The sequence below is a fragment of the Myzus persicae genome, unplaced genomic scaffold, assembly GCF_001856785.1.
Source record: "Myzus persicae strain clone G006 unplaced genomic scaffold, MPER_G0061.0, whole genome shotgun sequence".
Lineage (NCBI taxonomy): Eukaryota > Metazoa > Arthropoda > Insecta > Hemiptera > Aphididae > Myzus > Myzus persicae.
This window is the reverse complement of record NW_019100669.1, coordinates 286121-302366: the sequence shown is the minus strand read 5'-3', so window position 1 is coordinate 302366 and position 16246 is coordinate 286121. Positions and strand designations below refer to the sequence as shown.

Here is a 16246-nt window from a genome sequence, read left to right as displayed (position 1 = left end):
GACAGGCAATTTTAATATCTAAAAGATGTATTTTAAACATTTTATGAAGCAAGTGTTTATTCTAAAACCGTATACGAGTTTCCGATGTACTTACAAATTAATTCGAAAATTTGTTTGTCACATAATCATACGAACTCTGTGGTGTACATAACAATACCCTATATACTTTATATAGATACCTGCAGTGTGATGTAAACTGTAATTGTCTATCTCATCCTGCGCATATTATGTAGTAGTTTTTCGACATAAATGTGCACCAGCTATCCAATTCACCCGCTAAAACTATACTGTTCATATTCGTATAAATTATAACAATTTACGAATAAGAAACGATTTGAACGACTTTAACGATACATAATATTATGTTAATAATATAGAAAATTACACAAATGCGCACACGAGGATTATGGTGGAGATTTGCTGCAACTTAGCAACTTTACTCCCGACAGGAGGTGCGAGGGCACGAGTTTGAATAATATTAATGTCTGCAGTTAAAAATAATAAATAAATATCACATACACTCCCGCAGTCTTATAAATAGCTCGCTGTAATAGGGTTAACGCCTTAACGGTATTGAAATCAGATACTGCAGGTACCGCGGTATTAAAGACTGTTGTATGCATGTATATACCAAAAAACCCTCAACACATATATAGTGTACCTAATACGGTATACGGTATAGAACTTTGGTATTGAACGATATAGGTGCCTACGTATCGATATCTCAGTGTTACGGTATACCCATACCGTTCAGACGGTATTTGAGCAATAACCGCGGGAATATTGGTGAACCGGTATACCGATTACCGATACGTAATAATACGGACGACGGTAAACCGAAAAACCTGAGACAACCCTTACCCTATAGTAACGGTACTGAAATCGGACAGGTACCAGTATAGTTAGTATTTCTAAGCTCAGATACGAGACACGTCGAGGTGCAGTAGCAGTAACCATCCCAGTGCTGCACCGACCTATATATGATCTTCCTGCCGAGTATACGCGTCCGCTGCACCGGTACATTCGGTGCCCCACTGTCGCGTACCCGCCGCATTACCCGACGGGTGTCGCGTGAGTGCTTTCGATGTATACAATGGAGTTTTGGGAGTGAACATCATAATCGCCGGTGGCGTCTATACACTGCGTAATCGAGCAGGCAGCGCGGGGGACGACGGAGGCGTTCATGTATATAATATGTGTATTATATTATATATATATATATCACGGCTGCACCAGAATAATCCAATCGAAGTGGCGTCAACCGATTTCTGCGGCAGAGCCCTCCTGCGTGCCGCCACCGCGGTAGACGTCCGTCGTCCCTCGGTTCATCCACTCGTCCTTCGACCCGTTTTTTTCCGCCCCCGTCGGACGTCGCGCGACTTGTCGCCGTCGTCGTCGTCGCAGTGGCAGAGTAGCAATAGTAGTCTGCTGCGACCGGCGTCCATCCCTCTCCCCCCCCCAATCCCCCCTCCAATCGCACTAACCCGCCGGAGTGGTTCTCCCTCTCGCGCGGTATAATAATAAACGCACACAGACGCGAGCGCGTCGTCGTCGTGCAGTGTATATATAATATATACTAATACACCACCACCGCTGCACGTATATTATATGTATATAATATGTACTGCAGGGGGATGTGGTGGCGGCGGCGGCGGCGGCGGTGGCCGTGGCGTTGTTGTTGTTGTTGTTGCTGCTGCCGCCGCTGCTGCTGCCATGTGCGGCAGACTTAAAAGATGTCGGACGCCAAGGCAAAAGGCTCCACACCCACACACGGGCGGGCCGGCACACGCGTGTACACGGCGTATACACGCGCACACACACGCGCGCGCGCGCCCAGCCGGCCGGAGCCCGCGCGCGCCAGTCGTGCCGCCGTCCGCCACGAAGACGTCCAGGCTAGCCGCACCGGCGGCAACCGGCGGGCGACGCCAACATCATTCTGTCGCCAATATTTCCATTATGTTTGTGTGTGGGTTCATATTATCACGGTGTGTGTGTGTGTGTGTGTGTGTGTGTGTGTGTGTGTGTGTGTGTGTGTGTGTGTGTGTGTGTGCGCGCGTATATTATATATATATATATGTGTGTGTGAATAGTATACATACGCACACAGACACACACGACACACTAGATAGACACGTGATACGACGCTTATATGTGCGGAAACGACGAGGGGGTAGTCCCCTCGAGGTATTATGTTTTGCGTGTGTGTGAGTGTGTTAGCGGTGTCGTGTGTGCAGGGGTGGGCGATATTAAAAATAGTTAACGGTTCGGTTGGCTCGGGGGCGCCACGGCGGCAAAAAACAGTAAATTATTATTGTTATTATTATTGCCATTATGCGTATATTATATATTTAATGTACGGGAGCGTCGACGTTTTGGTTTTTTCCAAATGTACACACATCGCGTTTTTTAACTTAATGCATACACGTGTACTGCATTATGTTGTGTATTTACGTGCATTTATATATATTGTTATCGGCACATTGTCTGTTTACAGTAGTTGTCGTACACCGTCTCGTCTCGCCGGCGATTCGTTTCCGCGTACCGTCGCAATACGACCCTAGAGCGGGTTGTTTACACGAGGCGGCGTCAAAACGTCGGGTCGACAAAGCAAATAACTCGGCGACGACGGGAAAGTGAACAACCCGCTCTGCGGTCGGTTGTATTTCGGTAAACATCACGACGACCACCGCCAACACCTGCACCGCAATGATGTACAAGAGACAAGAGTGGTAAGTGCGGTAACATGCGAGATTGATTGCGGGGGGGGGGGCTGACTGGGAAAGGGACGATTGCTGGGTGCACTTATTCGTCGGGTGCCCTCATCACTTATGGCGCCGTGCACTTGGTTCCTACACGAGCAATCGTACGTAATTTTATCACTTTAAAACAAAACACATCACCGTTCACCGAACCGACGATGAGCGAAATATTTTCCGTCCTTAGAGTTTAGACAAAACGACAAGTTTATTAGAAATTTAAAAAGTATTTAGCATTGCATATTAGAACATATTATTTTCAAAATTTCACATACAAATACGATCCAAATAGTGAAACTTCGTGGAGACGTGTCTCCGGCGGAGACATGAACAAGAAGAACGTCAAATACATTGTATAATATTTTGCTCTTTTATAACCTCAAATAATGTAGTTATTCAATTTCTGAAGTTTATAACAAAACTTAAAGACTCTTATTTTCAAATACTTCAGATTTTTATTGTATAATTTAAAGAGTGTCATGTTTGGTAAAATGAACTCGTTCGTATCCAATTTTGTTAATCCAAAGTCTCATGGAAATATTTTGTTTCGGAATATTAAATAAAAATGTAGGTGTCATTCATACAATTTAAAAAACAATTTTAATATGACAAAAAAATATTTTTAACAAGAATAATAATTTTCGTCATTTTTCGAAATAATGAGTGTTAAATGATTAATGAATCATTCTGTATAATTTTGCATCACTATTCGGTCTACTAACATCTGCTTCAATAGTGTAGAGCTCTGTGGTTTGGTAAGCAAGTAGGTACATTGTACTGCCTTTCCTATTTTTCATATACAAAATAATAGTCTTAAATAGTATAACAAAATACAACTTAAGAACTTGGAGAATAATCAATTCTTCCTACATTTCGGTAGTATTTACATTCCTATTCACTAAGTGAAAAGTGAACATATTATAATATTTAGGCGATAAAACTAGAGAAAAAAATAGAGTTAAAATATGAGATATAATGTTATAAATTTTCAATATTATTTTTAAATGTAAATTATACAGTAGTTACGAAAAAATAAATTAACAAAACCCACTTGTTGTGCATTCGTGTCATCCAAAAACACAACTACAACCATACAGCCGGTGTATAGAATATAGCTTGTGTTATACTAGCGTATTGTATAGAAATAACTATAATTATAATATTTAACTACTGTTTACAATATTTGCCTGTTGTGTAAGTGAGATAATGTACCTATTCTTAGTAATTTTTTTGGTTTTCTATTTATATTGATTTTCGCTTTTAACAACAATGACACTTTTTTAGTTTTTTTTTTATTTCAGCATACATTGTTATGCACCTATTAAACTATTATTGTCAATTTTACTTAAAATTGTACATTGAACTTATTATTTTACCCTTGCTGAACAAAATTTGTTTTATGTCCAATATACTTCAGCTATTGGCGGTTGCTTGTATTTATGTTTGTAAATAATATTTAATGTTATGAAATAGTAAAAGTGATTTTTGAATTAATTATCTCTAATCTTATATATTTATTTCATAATTCCAAATTTCTTCCAGATTCTTCTGATTCTTCTGAGAAGTCACAGTTGAATTGTATTTTGTATTTCTGTAACAATCACCGATGATGTCATCTCGTGAAACCAACTATTTTTCTATTTTTATAATACTTGTTTCTTTAAAACGTTAAGTAAACAAAATAGGTAAACATAAATCTAACAATATTATGAGGTACCCTATAGCACTCAGAAGATTGGGAATAAAATAATTTTAATCGAAATAGCTTTCTAACGGTATTTTAAATTTTAACCTAAATAAGATAAAAACTAGTAAAAACTGTCTGTTTATTTTAAATTTATAAACCTACTCGGTACTACTCGAGTTTTATATTGTACTAGTATACATATAGTATTGATAAATTAACTTAAGGATTTATGTTTATTTTTCGAAATGGCATGTAATTTTAAATATTTCTAAGTTTGATATGAGGATTCAACAAATGGCAACTAGTTAATTAGGTAGGTAAATATATTAACGAATGTTATGATATATTTTTAGAAATATTTAACTATGTGATATTTTCTTACTAGTTAGTAGTTACTTACAATTAAAAAATCGTGTTGTCATATTGTTCATTTGTTGAATTTAAGTTTGTACAATGTACAGTTGTTAGTTTTATACTATGATATAGTTACACACTTTCACGTGTTAAGTATCAAAGTTCAGTTAAGAAGAGTTGAACCGGAAAGCCACTGACCTCGGGTGACAACGAATAAAATGTATAAGTCTCTGTTGTAATACATATAACTTGTAACTTCAAACTTGTATACTGGGATATTGCAGTCTGCATATTGTCTGCGAACAACTATCTATCGCTTCTTTACCAAGTTATTATAATTTTTTTAGACAAAGATGTAACTTGACATGTGCACCAGTAAAAAATACGATGTATATTATGTCTGTATGAAATTTTCAAATCTAATTGCGTGCAATTACTATATTAAACATTTTAATGTTTAAAAATAACATTATTTCTCTTTGAACATTCATTGAAATCATCTAATTAGTTCAATATACATGTCTCACTAACTTATAAAGTAAATGCAAACTCATTGCAATAATTATATTCAAACAAATTAAATAGATACATTATTATGGCATTAAAAAAAAGATTTTAATTTTGAATTATTTCAAAAACGTAATTAATCTTGTTAAGAGAATGTCAGGGGACTGTTTGTTTTCTCTCTCTCGCCCATGCAGAACATAGCAAATTTTCGTCGAACAAAACTAACCCTTTTATTACTTTTAATATTATAGTGAATCCATCAAACTTTCATTTAAGAACATTACCTGTGTCCCTACTTTGGTTAATTTATGATATTTTAATTTGTATATAAGTTATGAGCATCAAAATGATTACGATTAATAAATGCTTATAAATTGTATAAAAATTAAAATACCGTAAGAAAGCTAACGTAAGGAGATGTTCTTAGCTTAAAGTTTGATAATAGGTAAATTCGTTCTAATATTAAAAGCAACAACACAGGATTTATTTTGCTAAATATACATTTACAATGTTGCGAGAGAGTAGAGAAAGAAAACAAATGGCTCTCTGACATTCTCTAAAAAAATTAAATAGTTTATAATAATCTATCTTTGTATAATATTGTATAATGTATAAAATGTACCTGTTAAGCTATCATATCTTTTGCTAAAAGCTAATTAAATAAAAATATTTTAAAAAATAATAATAATAATAGATAACTATAGATCCTTCTTTACAATATGACTTTGACGTTACAACTTATAAGAGTAGCAGTATACCCAACAAATTATAACATTATTGTGATTATTGATTAATGTTTAATTCTAATCTTTTTATTAGGACATTAATTGATAATTATTTATCATAATAATTGCATAATTAGGTAAGTAATGACATAAAATAAGTATGGTCGTATGAACAACATTGAGTTACGCCCCTCCCCCCCCCCACCAATGTTTACGTCTATAACTACAGTCTACAACCCAATGTAACAAAGTCTGCAAGTGCAGCATATTTGAATACTTCCCCTAATGCTGTACATTATTAGTTGTGGGTACTGCAGTACTAACTCGGGAAGTAATTTATTAAAATATAATATGTACCATAATTCATTAATGTTAGTTATACCGCGGGGTATTTTATAATATTGTACAACAATATGAACCGTAAGAGTCAGACATAATTGGCAGAAAATGAGTTTTCACCACCACAAATATTTACAGCACTTAAATAATAATAATGGTTATGTAAAACAAACTCAAAGTATCTTACCACCCTTGTCAAATACATTTTTAGTGTTCAACCAACTAATTCTGAAATAGACATAATGGAATAGACGAATTTTTACGTTTTTGTTTACATTATTATTTTCAGAAAAATTTAAGAACCCTCGTCCAATGTCAATATTATGTGTGTAACGCTTCACATATTCAAATTGTTCTGCTCCCCGCAAAACACTGACGTAGCCGACTATTTCTTTACCGCGTTGTGCACTTGTGCCGACTCGGCACGTTATCACTATTATCATCGTGGTGTCTGCACCAGTCATCACCGAACTTCGGCGTCCTGAAACCTGATGTACAAAATATAAATTTACGATACCGTACGATGCGTATAACGTGTGTGTGTGTGTGTGTACACTGCTGTATAAAAGCATAACGTGTATACGTACTGTGTAGGTACACAGTAATCTTTCGATAAACCATTATACCACCACGTCCTATATCAAACATATAATATAATATACGACTTACCTCCCTCACCCCTTATACTCATATGCGTATACGTATATATAAAATACAATGTATTATATACGTATCATCTCACCACCATACCCTCTTTCGCGTGTACACATATATATATTATAATATTATATATAGTCATATCATCGTACGCGCGCGTTATTTTTTCTCCTCTCTCATATTATTTTTTTCTCATCCCCCCCCCACCCCCGAATGTATATATACTAAATATATGTATATACACGTTTTCGCCCGTTAGGTTGCCGTCGAACAATCAATTTCCTCCGCTGCGGCACCACCCGCCGCCACACACACACGCACGCAATCACGTGTGTATGTGTGTGTGTGTGTGTGTGTATACATATATACGCTGCAGGCACGCACGGCGCGTACACACAGTATTTAAACGCAGACGGTTGACGCCTGCGGCCGGCCGTCGCGTTGGTCTGTGGACAGGGGCGAGGGGGTGGTTTGACGGGACGGAGCGGTGGGTGCCCCCTTCGAAGTCGCGACGAAAGCTTCTTTCCGCATATCTCATCCGAAGTCCGACGACGACGACGACGACGACGACGACGCCATACAATATATCTGACGCCGCAGCTAGCCGCCGCCAGCACACTCAGACCACGACGCCGCTATATTATATACATACAAGACGGTAGTCGCCGCCACCGCCGCTTATACGCGCGCCGCCCGCCCGGCTCTTTTATCATATAACGCCGCCGCCGCCGCCGCCGCCGCCGCCGCCGCCGCTGACGTCCCAAGGACCTCTCCGCTCGTCCCGTCCGGCATATGTATACATGTATACGGTCTACTATACGGGGGACTCGTAGACGCCCGCCCGCCGCCGCCGCCGCCGCCACTGTGGCGTTCCCCGGTCCGCCGCGATATCGTTTTTCTCCCCCACATCGTCCTACCGTAACAATATTAGTATAATATTATATTATATTACTACGACTTACGAGAACATATCGAATACCAATTTTTCATCAGTCTGTTGTTTACGGTAGTGACTTATAATATGTATAGGTACATACAGTGGTCCAAGTGGGGGGGGGGGGGATACGGAGGGATGACATCCCTCTACTTTTTTGTATTTACATTTTTCATCGCTCTACTTATTTTGTCTAGAATAACGCATTCCTCCTAAGACTTGTGTTTTAAAATGAAATAATTATTATGATTTTTATATCTATAACTACCTATGTATAAGAAAACTTTTTATTTTTCGTATAGGCCATTTCGCAATCATATTATCTATACTCGTATTTAGAGCCACGGATTAAGAATTAACACAAACCTTAGTCGTGTTTAGAGCTAATAACATAATATTTTAATTTTCAATATCACAAAACAATAACAATATTGATGATAATAAGTAGGGACGTAGCAACTATAGCAATATGCTAAAATATAAAGGTATGAAGAATGTTATGATGATATCGGGAAATCTGAATTGTAAGACATCCCTCCACTTATCTTGAGCCATTTCGACCACTGGGTGCATATACATATGATGTACATAATATTAATATATTTCAAGCAAACTATATATTATTATTATGTATGCGCTGCAAAAGTGTGAGGTAAGTACGAGCAACGAGTAAAACAATGTGTTTTTAAAAAATGGTAAAATATGAAATAATTTTGCATTTCTATGTATAAACTTATATACCTACTCAATGGTAGTAGTAAGAGGTACTAAAATATAATAATTTCAATTTTCAAGACAATCACTTCCAGTCTTCTGGCTAAATCGCTAAATGTATCTAAATATATCTGAGTTTAATAGTTTAAAAATGGTGTATTCCTATATAGGTACTCTGTTTAAGTTAAGTGTTTAAAATGTTTCGTGTTTTTTGTATTTTTGTGAAGAAATAGCCATATAGGTAATTACACTACAGAGAAAAGTGTATATTGGGTCTCAAAGGTTCATTATTAATAATATAAATTATAGTCAACGAATTTCGACTTATACATTTTAAGGTCAACATAAATTTATCAAAAATAGATAATTTTAATTATGTCTTATTTAAATACTCTTGTCCATTAAATTCCCCGCCAAATTACAATCCAACTTAAATCTGTTTTCGAATGGTTAATAGCGCCACTGTGGTATAGTCATAATATATAGACGCAACGTCACAACATGACGACTTAAATTAAACCACAATAAATCGGTTCATACGACATTCGCCTTAGTGGACTTTGTCGTTATACTATCGTACATAATTTACATATCCATTTGCTTGACTCTGTTAAATATTTAGGTACCAACCTCGATAAAAGATTTACTTGGGAAAATACAATAGAGTAATAATTTTCAACACTTATTCTCGCTCACTAAAAATGTTACTTTTGGGATGGACTAAGAAGTCAAATTTAAACAAAATTCAAGCGTTCCCAAGTATCATACTTATTCTCCAAGATTACAAATTCTCGGTACCTATTTTGTCTCTAACCTGACTCTCAGCAAAGACCTTATTGACATTAAAACAATTGAGGGAGAAGTCACAATATTTTATACACGTTTCTTAACTAGATTAAAAAATCGCTAAATCCATTGATAACGGTCTAGATATCTCTTCACTACCTGGATATCCACGTCGTCACGTCGAAGACTTGAAAGAAAATGGTGTCGAGATTTCTAACTTAATCCTCTAACCTCCAGACCATATATGGGTACACGTCATACATGTATATTAACGCTTATCATATTATAGTAACTTACTCGTGGTCAGACTCTATACCAGAATTTCTCAACCTGTGATACGCGGAAACCTCTCAGGTGGTACCCTAAAAAAATCTCCCTTCATAAAAAAAATGAAATGAAACATTATTCACATTAAATATTATTTGGTTTATTTGATAATATTAAATCTTAATAATAATATAAATAATACCTAATTGTGTACATCTCATTTGCTCATTATGCATTAAATGTTTATATTACCACAATTTTGTAGTTCCTAATAAAATACAATATCATACATGTACAATAATATATACATTTTTGACAATAAGTAAAACGTTATTTGGTCAAGTGGTACATGTCAATTTCCAAACTGTGAAATTGGTACGTGGATATGAAAAGGATGAGAACCGCCTCTTCTCTTTACTTGTATAACCACTATAAACTATAACTACTTTAATAAATGTGCCACGTTATAGGCTTGCCATTGGGGCAGACGGTACAGTAAGTATTGTATATTTGTATTACTATTTTAAGTTTAAAATTTTAAATGTTTAAAGACGATCAGATGAGGGACTTTTAATGTCACTTAACTGACAATAAATTTTTTGAAAAATTGACTAAAAAAAATAAAAATTCTATCAATAGTCAACATTTTCCTTATTTTTTTATTATACCTACATCTTTCTAATATTCTAAAATTATTTGCTTCGTTTAGAGTCTAAAAATAAATGTAAAATATTGACATATGTATTTAGGAATGTTTTGAATAATATAATATAGGTAATTATAAGTAGGTACCTATATTTTATGAGTTAATCAGTTACTGTGATATCTATCCTTTTTTGAAGGGTAAAGGGGCACCAAAAGAAACTTCCCTACAATTCAAAATTCCAAATACACCACTGATCTAACTACGTATAAATCCCAAGCTAAGTGTCACTAATCATTATTAACTAATCTGTGGCTATACCTTATTATTCCTACTTGTGCTAATTGTATAGTATATGTATTTATTATTAAAAAATTAAAATTGTTAAATCTAATCACAGATAAAATGAAGTTGATAATAATTATACAAACAGAATACTCTACGATTATTTGCAGTAGAGACCCACTGCCCAAAGGCCAAAGAGCTAGTACACAACGCGTATATGCTGCTTTTATACTTTAACGGTTATAGTTCATATGTAAAATAACTATCACGAGAAAGCGACGGTTTTCTTATATTTAAAAGTGAAATTAACTACGATAGTAATGAAAATTGTTAATATGAGTGATGTACCATAATCAAGTGGAAAAATATGAAAAAAATCCAAAAACTATACAAAGTTAGGACACTTAAGAGGACGTTGAACTCACATATTATATGTGTTGACTTCTTGACTCCGTTTTACTATGCGCATCATAACATGGGGAATTTTACGTTCAGAAAAATTTATTTTACTTGGTTGTTTTTAATATTAGAGTCAATTGATTTTTCATCAAATGTAAAGGTAATTTTGAGGATATTATTCAGGGACACAACACACGTACATATAAGCTTTTTTCTTATATTTTTATTCTGAAGCAAATTATTAGAATTTTAAAATTTTAAAATTAATAAAATATTTCTGAGAATAAAATATAATATATGATATTGAATTAGTATCGATTTCGCCGTTGACGAAATTATGGTTAGAGCTTAGCTAGCCCCTTAAAAAAAAATAGTCTTAGTCATCCCAAATCCGATCGGAAAAATAATTTTAATGTTGTAGATTTCCATGACATAGCGATATGCGATATGTATAACTATATTAGTATAACATATAATACAAGCTACATTTATCATAAAATACCTACTTGACATTCTTATTTCTTTGTGTATAAAATATAAATAATATTATCAAATATAAAGGGGCAACTATATTATTATCTTAAAGGTAACTCGTATTAATGTATTATTATCATAGGCATGTGCAAACAGGTGCAATGAACATAATTTGCATATTTAGTAGTAATATTAGACATTAGTATATATTATTTACTTATAACTTATAATTTATGATCTTTATGTAGGTAATAGCCAATAGGTATAATAAGTATTACATTTTATAACACATAATATTATAATAGTACACAATATATTATAATTAATAATCTTATGTCCATAAAATATTTCCATGGTTTAATACGTGCTGCACAGGTGTACTGTGTACATAAATACTCAATAGTCATATAGTAACCACGAATATATTATAAAATCATGCAATTATATATAGCTATAACCATTAGTATATAATAATCATTATCGGTTATATCTCATAATGTAACACATTAAGTTTTCGTAATAGTATTATATCCTAAGCGGATCGATGTACTCATAGTTTTTGCAATGATATAGAGGATATTGTGTGTGTGTCTGGCCCTGGCGCCACCTTTAGGAGCAGTAAAAATTCTTTGATTTTAAACATGGATTGTAAAAACTTCTAGCAGAAAATTGGATCTATAGTTGTTAATTTCGGAGTCAAAGTAAAACTTCAAAATAATCATGAACAACAACCAGATTTGACAAAATCGAATTTGTTATATTTTGGAACAATGTATAAATGAATAAACTTAGATGATATACTTTACAAAATACTTTGCCTCTTTTTGTGCAATGAACAGACATTTGAAATGTTGCGATTAATGTACGAATGTACCTAAGTATAATCAAATTGTTGTTTTTTAAGAAAAAAGTTGAATTGAAGGTAGATTCGTAGATTCCTAGTATTCTCGTAAATTGTATCTTATCATATTGATAATACTTAGTAGTTAGACACAACGTTTCATTATACTCATTTAAAGCACTCATTTTTACAAAATTTATCAAAATCCCAAAAATGTGTAAATTATTTTGTTATTAAAAATATGTGACATTTTTAATATTCATACCTAAAGTTTAAGAATATAACAAGTTCTTATAATTATTGGAAAAAAATGAAAAAAGTTTATCGTAAATAAGACACAAAATTTATCTATGAGAAATTAAAGTTCAAATTGAAACACTGAATGTTCAAACAATACTGAATATAATAACGATTTATCCTCAAATGATTTTTGATGTTATGTGATTATTCAAGAACTATTAATCTTAAAATATTGAAACATTTCACTATTAATATTGAACTATCATTGTCTGCACACAATGAAAATGTTCAAAACATTTAGACTAATTTTAAGCTATTTTGAGAAATTGTACACTCTAAAGCATAGGTTCTTAACCGGGGGTCTGTAGATTGTTACTCGGGGGTCCAACGGGTCGGGGTCAGTTTTTTATAAATAATCCAAAAACAAATTTGTTTGAAATTAATTCATAAAATGATTTGATGGATCTTTAAAGTAGAAACTGTACATTTATAATATATAATAGTAAAGATAAGTAAATACATAAATTCAAAGACGAGCAGTGACACGCGTCCATAGCGTCCGAAAAAATAAACGCATTTGTAAATAAAATTTCTCTTTGGAAAAGAAGACTTCAATCGGAAAATTTAGCAGACTTTCCAACACGAGCTTTCAAAAAGTAATATTGCTTTATCCAGTTCCATAAAAACGCAAATTTGTGCAAATCTTGATGTGCATGAAAATGTATTTGGGAATTATTTGGATTTTACATACTTGAAAGCAGAAATATGGTGACTTACAGTTCTTTTCTAGTAGACTTAAATGCAATATCAATGATTCAGACCTTGTTAAATATGAATTAATTGATTTGAGATAAAAAAAAATGGCACGCCCCGGTTTTCAAACAAAAAATGTAATCGAATTTGGGTGTTCGTTAGGTTAGGTTATCCACGAGCTCTGATTATATTTGCTACCTACTACATAGTTCTGTGAGTCTGGGTTTTCTACAATGGTCACAATTAAAACTAAAGCAAGAAATCGATTGGACATTAAGGACGATGTGCAAATTGCTCTGTTCAATAAGGTTCCAAATTTCAAGGCAATATTGCAATAAAAAAACAGCAAATGTCACATTAAAACTTTTTTCAACTATTATAAAAAATGATTAATCACAATAATTTAATTTTGTATTAAGTCTTAGTATTATCTTTAAATTTATACTTCAAAGGGGTCCATGGCCCAGAAAAGGTTAAGAATCTAAAGAGTAGAGTCTAAAGGACAGGTCTGTCTTGACTGGCCTAGCACAAGTGCAAGCTCTGCCGCATCTGTGAGATAATTGATAATCACATCGTCACGATAATACTCTGTCACCTATATTATACTTGTTGGCATTACGTAGGATTACATGAATAAACGCACATATATCGACCTGAATAACATAGTAACTACATATGGATTTTGACATACTCCACTTCTATAGGCCAAAACTAGATCAGTCGATCTCCTTTTAAATTAAATAATGTAATACAGTGGTCGCCGCTTATTGGACTCACTTTGGGACCTGGCCATTTGAGTCCATTAACCGAATGAGTCAATCGTGCGAATGACCCAAAAAAATTTTTAAAATCCTTAAATTTAAAAAAAGAGGAATTTAAACACTGACAACACACTGAACACGACGTCTATTCATACACTACCTGTCGTACTAATTGACATTGACGACTGCTTGGTTTATCGTGAAAAAGTAATTTATTTTATCTCCGCGATAAAAGCAAAATACTGGTACCGACTTATTTTGCATTTATAACACGTTTGTTCAGTGTATGTACATATTTTATATATTTATCTAATTTTCAAATGACCCTATTAATCGGTGTGTGAGTCGAATAGACGAATTTTTTGCTGTGTGTTAGTATATGTGCAAATCAAGACCAGCCGTTTTGAGTCTAATAGGCGAATGAGTCAATTAACCGTGGGTCCAATAAGCGGCGACCACTGTATTTACTTAACACTTAAATTTTTAAGCCCAACCAATAATTATGTTAGTACTTTATTTAAGTGAAGGATATAAATTTAAATTTAAAAAAAAACAATGAACTTTAATATAATATCCTTATTAGTAATTATTTATATTTAAATATAAAATAATCAAAATTTCACACAGAATTCAATTTAACACTTCAAGACTCAAGTCAATGTACAATTTCATTAATTTAATAATTCAAAATAATAAATTATATGGTACAAAAAAATATTGGTAATACATTTTGAAAACCATTTAAACACTTATAATTATAAATAATGCATGGTTGTTTAAAACTTTAAAAGTATTACAATTTCTTGATAACTAAATAAATTATGCTTGATATCATGTAGGTAAACAATTTGATTTTGACAGTATCATAAAAATTAATGTACAAAGCATGATGATATTAAATTCTTTGCACTTTAACAATCAACTATGATTAATTATAACCGATAATATGTACATATTAATCTTAATAGTTTTTGTTAAACCCTGGGCTAAAAGAATATTAATTAACACACAAAAAATATTTTTCAATTTAAGTCTCTTATAAACACATATTAATATTATGTTGAGAAAAAAGATAATCATTTTTTATTGGTAATTAATAATCATATTTTATTAAAAACATTATTTATTCTCAACCTAATAGTTTTAATACATTGACTTATATTGATTTTGTGTAGGAGATTTTTCTGTAAAGAATCTTTTTAACATAAATACTTGCACAATGGCGACTAATAATATTGCAATAGTTTCTGTAGCTGACCATAACGCTACATGGTGATTCAGATCTTCAGCACGTTTACGACTTTGAGCCTCTTTTAATCTATGATGAGTTTGATAGTCAATAATTTTGTTTAAATATTCATGAATATCTTGCGACGTTGTTTCCATCTATAATAACATAATGAAATATTTATATTCTATAGATGGGTACGACACTACGATCAATAAAGAGTTATGATAATATACCTGAGTCATAACAGTCACTTGTTCTCCTATACCGGGCAGAGGGTCTTCCTCGCCAACTTGTAAGTCCATATACACGAGCTTGTGCGAGAACGTTGAGAATTCATTACTAAAACAAATGGCATATGGTCCACTTACTGCTGCTACAAACGTATGACTGTCGAATTGTGATTTCACTTGTCTATATAGAATTTCTTTGGTTGGGGATTCGATTATCACGTCGACATCATATTGACCACCAGTGACAACCTGCAATTGGAACACAACACACAAAGTTAATTATTAAATGAATGTATCTCTCTACTATATCCAGCCGAGCGCTTACTTGGTACTCCAGGGTGGTGGACGTATTTTTCTCTATGTTTTCGTAGTAACAATCCTTTGCTTTGTCCTGGAGTTCAAAAGTCAACTCGATCGATGTCACCAAACAGATGCAGTACGACAAAAATAAAAGTCCGATCAGTGAGTTCTTATTCGACGGTATCATTTTGACTGTTGTAGTATATTCGTAACAGGGCGAAACATTTAAGCTGTTCACAGCTCGATGTCAAGTTTTATATTGTTTTATACTTTTTATTTATTTTAATGTTCTACCTAATTATCTGTTCAAACTTTGAAATTAAAACCTACGGGGAGATAATTGTAACGCTACTGATAATGTGC

The 16246-nt window shown here is 33.6% G+C and overlaps 1 protein-coding gene across 1 annotated transcript; it reads right to left on the bottom strand.

The window, feature by feature from the left end:
• Window positions 1-14683: 14683 nt before the first annotated feature.
• LOC111040047 (transmembrane emp24 domain-containing protein 3) lies at window positions 14684-16246 on the bottom strand. The gene is made up of 3 exons (XM_022323750.1): window positions 15909-16246; window positions 15587-15832; window positions 14684-15508 (listed from the first exon to the last, which is right to left on the bottom strand). The coding sequence occupies exons 1-3, from the start codon at window positions 16068-16070 to the stop codon at window positions 15266-15268; spliced, it is 651 nt and encodes a 216-aa protein (XP_022179442.1). The 5' UTR covers window positions 16071-16246; the 3' UTR covers window positions 14684-15265.

What these genes read in the sequence shown, in the direction of transcription:
- LOC111040047 (XM_022323750.1), bottom strand. Translation starts at nt 16,070, where the DNA reads ATGATACCGTCGAATAAGAACTCACTGATCGGACTTTTATTTTTGTCG. An exon ending in CCACCACCCTGGAGTACCAA is followed by an intron (nt 15,833 to 15,908) that starts GTAAGCGCTCGG and finishes TTCCAATTGCAG; the next exon opens with GTTGTCACTGGTGGTCAATA. An exon ending in AAGTGACTGTTATGACTCAG is followed by an intron (nt 15,509 to 15,586) that starts GTATATTATCAT and finishes ATGTTATTATAG; the next exon opens with ATGGAAACAACGTCGCAAGA.